The following is a 12,240-nucleotide window of genomic DNA, read 5'->3' as shown; positions in this document are numbered from 1 at the left end:
CCCTGTGAGTTCGAGATCAGCCTGGTCTATCGAGTGAGTTCCAGACAGCCAAAGCTACATAACAGAGGAAATCATCTCGAAAAATAAACAAAAAAGACTTGTGCCATTCCCAGTGTGCCTCTCTCTCTGGCATGTGGTTATGGATAAAGAATTTGAGCTCTAAGTTGTTCCTTCACTCTACCATCATGGACTCTTAACACTCTTGTTATGGAATAGTTACTTTATGTAAAGATGTGTTACATTTGTTTATGTTGTGGAATGTTACTTTAACTAGACAAAGATGTGTTACATTTGTTTATGTTGTGGAATGTTACTTTAACTAGACAAAGATGTGTTACATTTGTTTATGGTGTATTTGTTTAATTACATAAAGATATGCTGCTGTTTCACCTTGCCTGATTGATTTAATAAAAAGCTGAACAGCCAATAACCAGATAGAAGAATGATGGGCAGGGATGTCAGGCAGAGAGAATAAGTAGGAGGAGAAATCTAGGCTCAAGAGGAGGAGGAGAGAACAAGGGAGAAAAAGAGGGACATGTCCAGTTCCAGAAGCCAGGCAGCTGCCAGACAGACAAGGAAGAAACAGGAAAGTTAAGACATACAAAATGAAAGGAAAAAAGCCCTGAGTCACCCTGCTCTGGATGAAATGGCAGACTCTGGAGATCCTCCATGAAGGGTCTCACCTCCCTGGGGATCAGAGTGGAGACTGGGTGGGGGACCAGGGGACTTGGTGGGGGTGGAACTGGGATTGACATGTGAAGCAAGCTGTTTTCTAACTTAAATTTACAAAAAAAGGGAAGGAAAAAAGCCCTGAGGCAAAATGTAGATAAAGAGAAACAGATTAAAGCAGAGCTAAGATAAGGTCAAGCATTTATAGTTAAAAACAAGTCTCCACATCATGATTTGGGAGCTGGTTGGTGACCCAAAAGAAAGCCTATTACACACTCTGAAACCACAAGCCAAATTAAATGCTTCCTTTTATAGGCTGCCTTGGTCATGGTGTTTTATAACACCAATAGAAAAGTAACCAAGACACAAAGAGATCCCAAAAGTCCCATGAAACACACACACACACACACACACACACACACACACACACACACACACACACACACGTCTTTCCAGCTGGAGAGATGGCTCAGTGCTACTGACTACTCTTCCAGAGGACCTAGGTTCGAGTCCCAGCATACCCCACCCCCACCCCAGCAGCTCACAGCTGTCTGTAATTCCAGTTCCAGAGGATTTGGCACTCATTCACAGGCATACACAAAGGGAAAACATCAATGCATATAAAAAAAAGTTTTCCCAATGTTGTGGAATAATTTTTTTATACACTGTGAAGATGTGTCTTTGCTAAAGCATCTTCTGATTGGTTTAATACAGAGCGGAATGGCCGACAGCTAAGCAGGAAAACAGATTAGGAGGAACTTCTAGGGACATAGAAGTCTCGGGAGAAGAAGAAAGGCAGAGTCACCAGCCAGATACAGAGGAAGCAGGATGGGCAGTAGAGAGTAAAGACAACTGAGCCACATAAAAGAATGTAGATTAAGCTGAGCGCTGGTGGCACACACCTTTAAACCCAGCACTCAGGAGGCAGAGGCAGGTGGATCTCTATGAGTTCGAGACAAGCCTGGTCTACAAAAGCTAGCTCCAGGACAGCCTCCAAAGCCACAGAGAAACCCTGATATGCAGGACCATTCTATTTTGTATAGTTCTAGCTTTTCTATTGCTTGTCAATTTGAAATATTAAATTCTACCTTAAAAAAAAAAAAACACATTAAGGTAAGACACTAGAGGTAGACACCCAACGCTGACTTCTGGCCTCCATACATAAGCATATACACATATGCACAAACCCACATAAACATGTATATACATCACATACATTCATGCACACACACACACACAGAGAATGGCTACTTTCAAAGGAAAAGAAAATAAATGTTGAGCTGGAGGAGAGAGTTTGGCAGTTAAAAGTGCTTTCTCCTCTTCCAGAGGGTCTGAGTTCAGTCCGCAGAACTAGATGGTAGTGATGGTAGCATAATAGTGGAAAAGTATTTACATTGATAAATATGCACATAAAAATGGTTAAAATGGGGCTGGAGAGATGGCTCAGAGGTTAAGAGCACTGACTGTTCTTCCAGAGGTCCTGAGTTCAATTCCCAGCAACCACATGGTGGCTCACAGCCATCTATAATGAGATCTGGTGCCCTCTTCTGGTGTGCAGACATACATGAGGCAAGATGTTGTATTCATAATAAATAAATCTTTAAAAAAAATGATTAAAATGTCCAGGCATCATAATACAGTATCTGTAATCCTAGCAAGGCAGGAGGATCACTTAAACCAGAAGTATGAGGCCAGCCCAGGCCTACTTTACATAGAAATTCCAGACCAGTCTGAGCTTGTCTCGAAAGAAAGAAAGGAAGGAAGGAAGGAAGGAAGGAAGGAAGGAAGGAAGGAAGGAAGGAAGGAAGGAAGGAAGGAAGAAAATAAAGGAGGGGGCATAAAATATAGTTCAGTCATACACAGAATGCTTACCTAGCATATAAGTCTAATCTCCAATATCACACACACACAAAAGACTAGATTATGCTGCATATAACTAGTCTCCATTTTACAGGGTAAAGGAGTCATACACATGTTAACAGAAAAAGTGAAATTTTTAAAAAATCATTAAGCTACTGGGGGTTTTGTTTTGTTTTTTTGAGACAGGATTTCTCTAACAGTCCTGGCAATCCTGGAACTTGCTTTGTAGACCAGGCTGGCCTCTTGGCTCAAACTCACAGAGATCCACCTGCCTCTGCCTCCCAACTGCTGAGATTAAAGGTGTGCGCCACCATGCCCAGCTGTTACTTTTTTTATTGTAAAATACTTGCTATTATAAATTTTCAAAAGTACAGTAACGAAAGGTTAGGAATTTAGCTCAGTGGTTGAGCACTTCCCTAGCAAGTGTAGGAGCCTGGATTCATTCCCAGTGCTTTAAAAAAAGACATTAAGCTTTGTCAATAGAGCATATGAAGTTTGTTAGGAATACACTCATCCCCTGTGATAACCTCATACCTTCATAAGCATGTCACACAGTGCTGGCCCTTTGTTTGTCATGTTGAGTGTGTATGCCCTAAAGAGAGATACAAATACCAGCAGACAGAATCTCACCCATTCTACGACAAGGGCAGAGTATCATTTCATAACAAGACATAAATAATAAACATTTCTGTTTTTAATTTGCTGAGTAATTTACGTTGTTTACACCGGGGACCAAACCAAGGACTTTACATACGATAAGCAAGTGATCTACCAAATGAGCTACATCCCCCAAATTTGTTGCTTTCTCCCCCTTTCAGTATCTAAAAGAAGATATACATGACAAATTCTCACCTGGCTAAGCCTCATGTCCATCAGGGTATTTCTTGCTTGGCCAATCTTCCTCATGTCCAGCTCACCTGTACCAGGTGTCATCAATCCTGGTGTCATTCCACCAGGGTAGGGAGTGTTCAGGCCACCAGGATAGGGTGTGTTCAGACCTCCAAATTGCTAGGAGGAGGACAAAACAGTGGCTTGAACGGTCATGCTGACGATCCCCACCTCCTCTAAACATTGCCCCTAGTCCCCATGTCCTCATAGGCACAGCTATGCAGACTCTTGCCATAGCACAGCTGCAGAAGCAATCAACATTCACCCTTCTCACCACACCCCACTTGCCTCTGTTCAGATACTCACAGTTTGTCGAGGATCCACAGAAGTGTGGTTCTCTCCAGTCTGTAAATGTTTGGCAAAGAAACTGTCAGGAACAGGGGTCAGCTTCTCATAGCGTGGGTTCCGCTGACGTTTGTTTCTGGCATCACCAACTTCGGGGATGCTCAGCCACTCTTCTTCTGTGACCTCTGCCAACTTCCTCTGGAAATATACAGATCCCAACTGTTAGTTATCTACATGACTTCATATTTGCCCTACTCAAGCCTCTGGTCTATTATGTCCTAGGAGTGATGAAGAAATGGTTTTCCATTAAAAAGGTGGGAGGGGTGGAGAGATGGCTCAGCAGTTAAGAGCACTGGCTGCTTTTCCAGAGGACCTGGGTTCAATTCCCAGCACCCACATGGCAGCTCACAACTCTCTGAAACTCCAGTTCCAAGTGATCCAACACAATCACACAGACATACATGTAGGCAAAACACCAATGTACACACAAAAGATTTTTAAATAGATTATGCAGTTCTTTATTATTTATTATATGTGTGTGCATGCATGTAAGCATGCACACATACAAGGACAAATGGCAAGATTTGGTTCTTGCTTTCTACCACCTGGGACCTGGAAATCAAATTCAGGCTGCTGGGCTTGACGTTAAGTACTTTTTACCTGATGAGCCATCTTGATAATCCTGGTTTTTCATTTTATTTAGAGAACTCAATTCATTGCATTTGTACTATTTTACTAAAATATAAATTATTAGGTAAAGCCCAGCATGCAGTTTAGAAAGCATATGCCGGCTGGGCGTTGGTGGCGCACGCCTTTATTCCCAGCACTCAGGAGGCAGAGGCAGGTGGATCTCTGTGAGTTCGAGACCAGCCTGAACTACCAAGCAAGTTCGAGGACAGCCTCCAAAGCCACAGAGAAACCCTGTCTCGAAAAACCAAAAAAAAAAAAAAAGAAAGAAAGCATATGCCTAAATGGAGAGAAATTTAATATAAAACTATTTTCCCCACCTTTAACAGTAGAAGAGGGGCTGGAGAGATGGCTCAGAGGTTAAGAGCACTGGCTGCTTTTCCAGAGGTCCTGAGTTCAATTCCCAGCAACCACATAGTAGCTCACAACCATCTCTAGTGGGATCTGATGGCCTCTTCTAGCAGAAAGGCATACATGAAGATAAAGCACTCATACATAAATAAGTAAATCTTTAAAAAAAAAGAAGAAAAATTTTTTTTGCTTTTTTTGAGGGGGGGGAGTTTCAAGACAGGGTTTCTCTTTGTAACATCACTGGTTGTCCTGGAACTCACTCTGTAGACCAGGCTGGCCTCAATCTGACAGAAATCCGCCTGCCTCTGCCTCCCAAGTGCTGGCTGGGAGTGCCACACTTGCTTTGTTCTTTTAACACATAAGATAGATGATCAAATATCCTGAAGCACAAACTTCCCTAAGCAATTGATCCTCTAAACTAAGTTAAGAGCAGCGCTAGTAAAGACTCATCAGTAAGACCACAGAGCAGTTTGGCCTTCTGTTGCTGCTGGGATGAGGGCCTGAGAGGCAGTAGCCAACCCATCAGCTCACCTTGAGATCTGAAAATTGCTGCTGGATTTTGGGACGTTCCATTCGGTATTTCTCAATCTCTTCTTTCTCTCTTTGTTCTCTAGGAAACAAAATATGTGCCTGCATTAGAAATATTAGATGTAGGTGTAGCAGCATCTTGCCTGTGAACCTATAACAGTGGCCACACCCCTTTGGGGGCGTGGCTTCAGGTGCTGGAAAGAGGGAAGATGGGATATCTCTGTCTCTGTCACACAGATCAGATGGGAAGGGCAGAGAAAGGCTGAGGCAGTTCTTTACTGTTCTGTGTAAGTTGTTCCCCAATAAAACACCCAGTCTCGCCGGGCAGTGGTGGCGCACGCCTTTAATCCCAGCACTCGGGAGGCAGAGGCAGGCGGATCTCTGTGAGTTCGAGGCCGGGCTGGACCAATAGCCTCCAAAACAATACAGAGAAACCCTGTCTCGTAAAAACCAAAAACCAAAACCAAAACCAAAAACAAAAAACACCCAATCTCAAAAAACCAAAATAAAATAAAATAAGACAGCGCTAGATAAATGATTCAGTGTTTGAGTGTACTGGTTGCTCTTCAATGAATTCTATTCCCAGCACTCACATGGCAACCCACGTATGTTGCACAGATACTTACGCAGGCAAAGCACTCACATAGGTAAAAACAATTTTTAGAAAGATTTTTTACAAGTTAAAAAAAAAGACCTGGGCAGTGGTGACACATACCCTTAATCCCAGTACTCAGGAGGCAGAAGCAGGCAGATCTCTAAGTTCTATACAGAAGGAGGAAGAGAGGGAGGGAGGGAGGGAGGGAGGGAGGGAGGGAGGGAGGGAGGGAGGGAGGGAGGGAGGGAGAAAAAGCTGAGGATACAACTCAGGTATAAAAAATTTGACTACTATATATGAGGTCTTATGTTCTATTCCTTAGTACCACAAAACAAAACAAGCAAAATAAATAAATAACCAAAAAAAAAAAAAAGTATGGGGAAAGTATCTGCATAGCCCACACAAGGTAAGATCCCAGGTTTCCGGAAAACAAAATAAAACAAAACAAAAAACCCAAAAGCTGGGCATAACGGCCCATACCTTTAGTCCCAGCATTTGGGAGGCAAAGGTAGGTAGATCTCTGTGAGTTCAAGGTCAGCCTCGTGTAAATAAGAGTTCCAGGACATCCAAAGCTACATAGTAAGACCTTGTCTCAGAAAATAAATAAATGAATGAATGAATGAATGAATGACAGGTTTAATCTGCTGCATCCTCCTCCCCCAAAAAAGGCAATCCTACTGGACATGGATGGTGGTGTACTGAGGAGGCAGAAGCAAACAGGTCTGTGAGTTCTAGGTCCACCAAGCTACACAGTGAGACCCTGAGTCAAAAAAAAAAAAAAAAAAGCAACCCTGATCATAGTCAAAGTGACACACCCAAATTCAGATGCTTTTGTGGCAGCTTCTAAGCCTTGGAGGCTATTCTGCAAATACCCAGCCTTTATGTAAGAACAGCTGTTACAGACCAACGTCCAAGAAGCCTCTCAAGTCAAATAAGACATATACCTGTTTTTACGACTTTCCTCCTAGACCAAAACAAAACACAACAAAAAGAAATGTATTTTGTCTAAAAGTTGGATAAGCACAGTATGAAATGTCGTACCTCCTTTCTTTCCTTCTTTCATCCATCCGTTTATCCAGAGCTGCATAAATAGCATCTGCTTCCTCATCATCTTTCTCATAGGGCCCACTTGAGAAGAGGCTCCCAGCATAGCCATTGAACTAAGAACCAAACAACACATATAAAGGGTCAGCTTTCCCACCAATACAGAAAACAGAACACTCATATCCATAAAATAAAAATAACTAAATCTTAAAAAATAGAAAGAGGAATTATTCCAGTTGGAAGAAACTAAGCATACTAGTTCTTTTCTGTGGTTGTTTTGCTAACAGACATGTTGTCAAACTGCCTTCTACTTATGTTTATACCCACAGATCAGAGCTACTCTCAATCTTTACCAGAAAAATCTTTCTTCAGTGAATAATAGCGAAAAAACTAACAAATAGTAAGAAGCGCTAAGAAAAAATTGCAGTAAGTACTCATTCGTAAGAGAAGACATCTGTATCATTTCCCCTTCAAAACTTATCACTGCAGAGGCATTAGAAAGAGTGTAAGAACAAAGGGATGGGAAGGAGTGCTGTGAAATGCTATCTCCTGGGTAGGACACAGACACTGCACCTGCTTCCACCTGCACAAGATAGAGCTAACAAGATCAGTCAGGCTGGCCGCTGGTGGCTCTCGCCTTTAAGCCCAGCACTCGAGAGGCAGAGGCACGTGGATCTCTGTGAGTTTGAGGCCACCCTGGTCTACAAAGTTGAGTTCCAGGACAGCCATGGATGGCTCTTTTTACACAGAGAAAGCCTGTCTCAAACAAACAAACACATACTGCTCTTTCAGAGGACCCTTACTTCAGTTCCTGGCACCCAGGTCAGATGGCTCACAACCACCTCTAACAACATCTTCAGGGGAATCCAATGCCTCTGGCCACCTCAAGCACATGTAATCATGTGCACTGACACATTCTCATACACATAACTTAAAAATAATGAAAATAACCAGGTGGTGGTAGCATATACCTTTAATTCTAGCACTTGGGAGGCAGAAGCAGGTGGATCTCCATGAATCCAAGGCCAGCCTGGTCTACAGAGCGAGTTCCAGGCAGCCAAGGCTACACAAAGAAACCCTATCTTGGGGGTGGGGGAAGAAAATAAATCTTTAAAAGTCATTAAAAAAAATCACCTCATCATAGTTGGTATCATTCAGATCCTCATCATCGTCATCAGCAGCCTGATTTTTCTTCATCTGGTCCCCCACAGTTCTCTTCCCTGGTGGGGCATGTCGATCATCCACAGGATCATTGGCATCCCGGGCAGGCCCAATGTCTGATCGGGTAGTGAAGCCAGTGGCACTGCAGGAAGCCCAAAGACATCATTATTCGAGTGACCCTGATCCTATGCTCTCTTCTGATCATCATTTAGTAACAGCACTTCCCATAACTCTGCGAACCTCCAAAGATTCTAGTACTAATGAAGTGCACACTTGTCCGTTACTGGTCTTCTTTGTTTGCTAAACCTTTTAACCTCCAATGAGATCAGAGACAGTTTTTCTTCACCCCAAGGTGTCTCCATTTCTCCTCTACATCACTGTCCAAGCCTTCAGACATCCTTCCTCTCTATTCCCAATTGTCTGTTGAGCATGAACTCTCCACTTTTCACCAGGCGCAAACTGAGTTTCCTCCTTTATGCACTCAACAGCTGTTCCAGGATGATCAGTCATTAACAGCCATTCCATAAGAGACATACAATCATCTTTGTCTCCTTTTGAGTTCTCTCCATCCTGTCTGTCCCCAAATACTACTGACAAATTGTCCCTCAAGACCACAACTTCTGCCCCAGCAGGAAATCCATGTATCATTTCTGTCTCCAACCTACTCCTACTTCAACCCACAATCTGTCAGGTGATTCTTTTCAAAAAAACGTAGCTCAGCCAGGCAATGGTTGCACACACCTTTAATCCCAGCACTTGGGAGGGAGACAGAAGCAGGGCAGGCGGATCTCTTGTGAGGTCAAGGCAAGCTTGAAGACAGCCAGGGGTACACAAAGAAAGCCTGCCTTGAAAAACCAAAAACAAACATAAAAAAGTAGCTCATAAACTATGGGAGCTCTATCCTAATGCTAAGGTCACCATAGCCTCCAGCTCCATTCTTTTTTTTTTTTTTTTTTTTTTTTTTTGGTTTTTCGAGACAGGATTCTCTGTATTGTTTTGGAGGCTGTCGGTCCAGCCTGGCCTCAAACTCCCAGAGATCCGCCTGCCTCTGCCTCCCGAGTGCTGGGATTAAAGGCGTGCGCCACCACCGCCCAGCCCCAGCTCCATTCTTCCTGCAGCAAATCCCACTATTCTGGATTCCTTTCTTTTCTGGCCTCACTGGGACTGGTCTTTTACTTTTGTATGCAGTTTTACTCAGTTAAAGTTAAAACCTTCCTTTTTGACTAGTCAGACAGGGAGAAAAACTATAGGATGTTTCTGTACACCATAAATATACATTGTTCCCATTGGTTAATCATAAAAGCTGTCTGACCAATAGCCTGGCAGAATTAGGTTAGGCAGAACAATCAAACTGAGGATGAGCAGAGTCCAGGGAGACATGAGCCAGCTGCCCAAGAAACAACATTCCAGCAAACTGGTAAAGCCAGGGCCACCCATTCTATATGGAGAGATACCTTCCTCAGCCTAGGCACATGGGTGTAGGGAGTGGAGAGGTGCCTTGGTTCTGCCTCAAGATGATGGGACAGACTTAGTAGACTTCCTGGTAGAGGCCTTACCCTCTCTGAGGAGCAGATGGGAGGTGGGGGAGGGTAGAAAGGCAAGAGAGAAGGGAGGGAGAACTGGGACTAGAATGTAAAAATAAATTAATAAAAAAAAAAGAAATAAGGGCTGGAGAGATGGCTCAGCGGTTAAGAGCACTGGCTGCTTTTCTAGAGGACCCGAGTTCAAATCCCAGCACCCACATGGCAGCTCACAACTGTGTATAGTGAGATCTGATGCCCTCATCTGGTCTGCGGGTATGCAAGCAGACAGAACACTGTATACACAAAAAATAAATAAATCTTAAAAAAAAAAAGAAATAAAAATAGACAGAGCTACATGGCAATACATGAGTAATAGAAATGGGTTGATTTACCCGGGAGGTGGTGGCGCACGCCTTTAATCCCAGCACTCGGGAGGCAGAGGCAGGCGGATCTCTGGGAGTTCGAGGCCAGGCTGGACTGACAGCCTCCAAAACAATACAGAGAAACCCTGTCTCGTTAAAAAAAAAAAAAAAAAGAAAAAAAGAAATGGGTTAATTTAAATGTAAGCAGTAGTTAGCAATAAGCCTGAACTATAGGTCAAACAGTTTGTAATTAATATGTTTCTGTGTGATTATTTGGGACCGTGCGGTCGGGACACGGAAGCTCCATCTCTGTTTACAGAGACTCAAGTCTTCCACAAAAACAGTAATCGCTCCTAACTGCTGAGCCATCTCTCTACCCCTTTTATCTTTTTTAAAGAAGCTGGGCTAGGTGCTGGAATCAAACCCAGGTTGGTGGCATGGTACAGTTGGCTACAATCCAGTTGCCTTTTTGGGGGGGGGAGTTTCGAGACAGAGTTTCTCTGTATTGTTTTGGAGGCTGTCCTGGAACTCACTCTGTAGACCAGGCTGGCCTCGAACTCACAGAGATCCACCTGCCTCTGCCTCCCGAGTGCTGGGATTAAAGGCGTGCGCCGCCAATGCCTGGCTCCAGCTGCCTTTTTTAAACTGCTTGTTCATGACCTGGCACATGTGTAGAGGTCAGAAGACAATTTCAGAGAATCTTTTCTCCCATGTGGATTCTGGGGATCAAACTCAGGCTTGGCAGAACCTTTACCTACCGAGCCCCCTACTTTCCTTCTTATGTGGTTACACCAAATTCCTCTTTCTGTTTGTGTTTTGAGACAAGAGTTTCTCTGTATAGCCTTGGCTGTCCTGAAACTTGCTCTGCAGACCAGGCTGGCCTCTGGCTCGCCGGGAATAAAGGTGTGTACCACCTGGCATAAATTACATTTTTCTTTGCTTCTCCCAAATCTGGCATTTCAAACCCTCTTTATAAATCTAACTAAAACGCTACACTGCTGAGTATCTCTTAACTTCTGTTCTCCTTTGTGTGATTATGTATACAAACACCAAACCTCTTCTAGTGAATTCAAGTCAATTCTAAATACTATTACTAGTAGAGACTTATGTCTCACCTAATGCATAATAAAGTAGGAAATACCGGGCGGTGGTGGCGTACACCTTTAATCCCAGCACTTGGGAGGCAGAGGCAGGTAGATCTCTGTGAGTTCCAGGCCAGCCTGGTCTACAAGAGCTAGTTCTAGGACAGCCTCCAAAGCCACAGAGAAACCCTGTCTCGAAAAACCAAAAAAAAAAAAAAAAAAAAAAAAAAAAAAAAGGAGGAAAAATACTGTTCATTTACCCGACACCTTATGGTTGGCAGGCATAGGCCATCCCTGTCCAGAGGTGACCTATGACCACACATCCTGGAGGGAAAGGATGCTTAAGGCAATAAAGGAGTAGCACACTCCTCCTATACACATCAGACTCAACTGCTCCTTACGGTCCACTTGCTTATGCATTTTACTTCAGACACCAAAACAAAGAGGCTCAAACCCCTGCGTAATCCCTGAGATCTGATTAACATCTCAGGGTGGTAGTCAGGCTTCATGGACCCACTTATTCTGACAAAAAAAAAAAAGCCGCTGTGTCTTTCAAATTACCTAGTGCCTCTCAGAATATACGGCGGTGAACGTTAATCTTGTTTTTGAGACAAGGTTTCTTTAAGTAACCCTGGATGTCTTGGAATCCGCTATGTAAATCCAGCGGGTCTCCTCCCCCCCCCCAACCACCTCTAATCCCGCCTCAATGCTGGGATTAGAGACCTCCGCCACCACACTCAGACCCTCACGCACTTGTTTTTTGTTTTGTTTTGAGATGAGGTATCTCTATAGTTAGCCCTAGTGGTCACAAGTATCATTCTCAACTAGGCCATGAGCGAGTAGCCTTCCAGAGCACCAGCCACCCTTCCTATTATAAGTTTCGCCCACTGCCTTACCCCCGGCCCAGCCCGGGTACGTAGCCGAGCGGCGCGGGCATGCCCAGAAACGGCTTCTTCTTCTTGTTCATGGTGGCGGTGTTGGCCGAGGCAGAGAAAAAGACAGAGGAGCAGGTACGCGGCCGAAGGTGCAGAACACTCCCGCTGTCGCAGCTGGAAGAGATACAGCTACTAACTACGTCGCCTGCGCCCCGGAAGTAGAGAGTGAGGTCGCGCAAAGCCCCGCCCACACAGAGCTTCTGGCGGAAGTCAAAGGCGTGGGTTTGCAAGGCGTTTCCGGTCGCGGCTGCTGGGTGGGTTTGCTGTGGG

The 12,240-nt window shown here is 44.1% G+C and overlaps 1 protein-coding gene across 1 annotated transcript in view; it reads right to left on the bottom strand.

The window, feature by feature from the left end:
* Positions 1 to 12,136, bottom strand: part of Prpf6 (pre-mRNA processing factor 6) — a 52,243-nt gene extending 40,107 nt beyond the window's left edge. The window contains exons 1-6 of the mRNA XM_005074555.4: positions 11,932 to 12,136; positions 8,042 to 8,210; positions 6,905 to 7,023; positions 5,272 to 5,350; positions 3,724 to 3,900; positions 3,382 to 3,537 (exon numbers count right to left, since the gene is read on the bottom strand). Coding sequence (XP_005074612.1) covers positions 3,382 to 3,537; positions 3,724 to 3,900; positions 5,272 to 5,350; positions 6,905 to 7,023; positions 8,042 to 8,210; positions 11,932 to 12,002 — 771 coding nt within the window. The 5' untranslated portion in view covers positions 12,003 to 12,136. The remainder of the gene's footprint in view (positions 1 to 3,381; positions 3,538 to 3,723; positions 3,901 to 5,271; positions 5,351 to 6,904; positions 7,024 to 8,041; positions 8,211 to 11,931) is intronic.
* Between the last annotated feature and the right edge of the window lie 104 nt (positions 12,137 to 12,240).

Source organism: Mesocricetus auratus, unplaced genomic scaffold, assembly GCF_017639785.1.
Source record: "Mesocricetus auratus isolate SY011 unplaced genomic scaffold, BCM_Maur_2.0 Super-Scaffold_100028, whole genome shotgun sequence".
NCBI lineage: Eukaryota > Metazoa > Chordata > Mammalia > Rodentia > Cricetidae > Mesocricetus > Mesocricetus auratus.
This window is presented reverse-complemented; position numbering and strand designations above follow the sequence as displayed.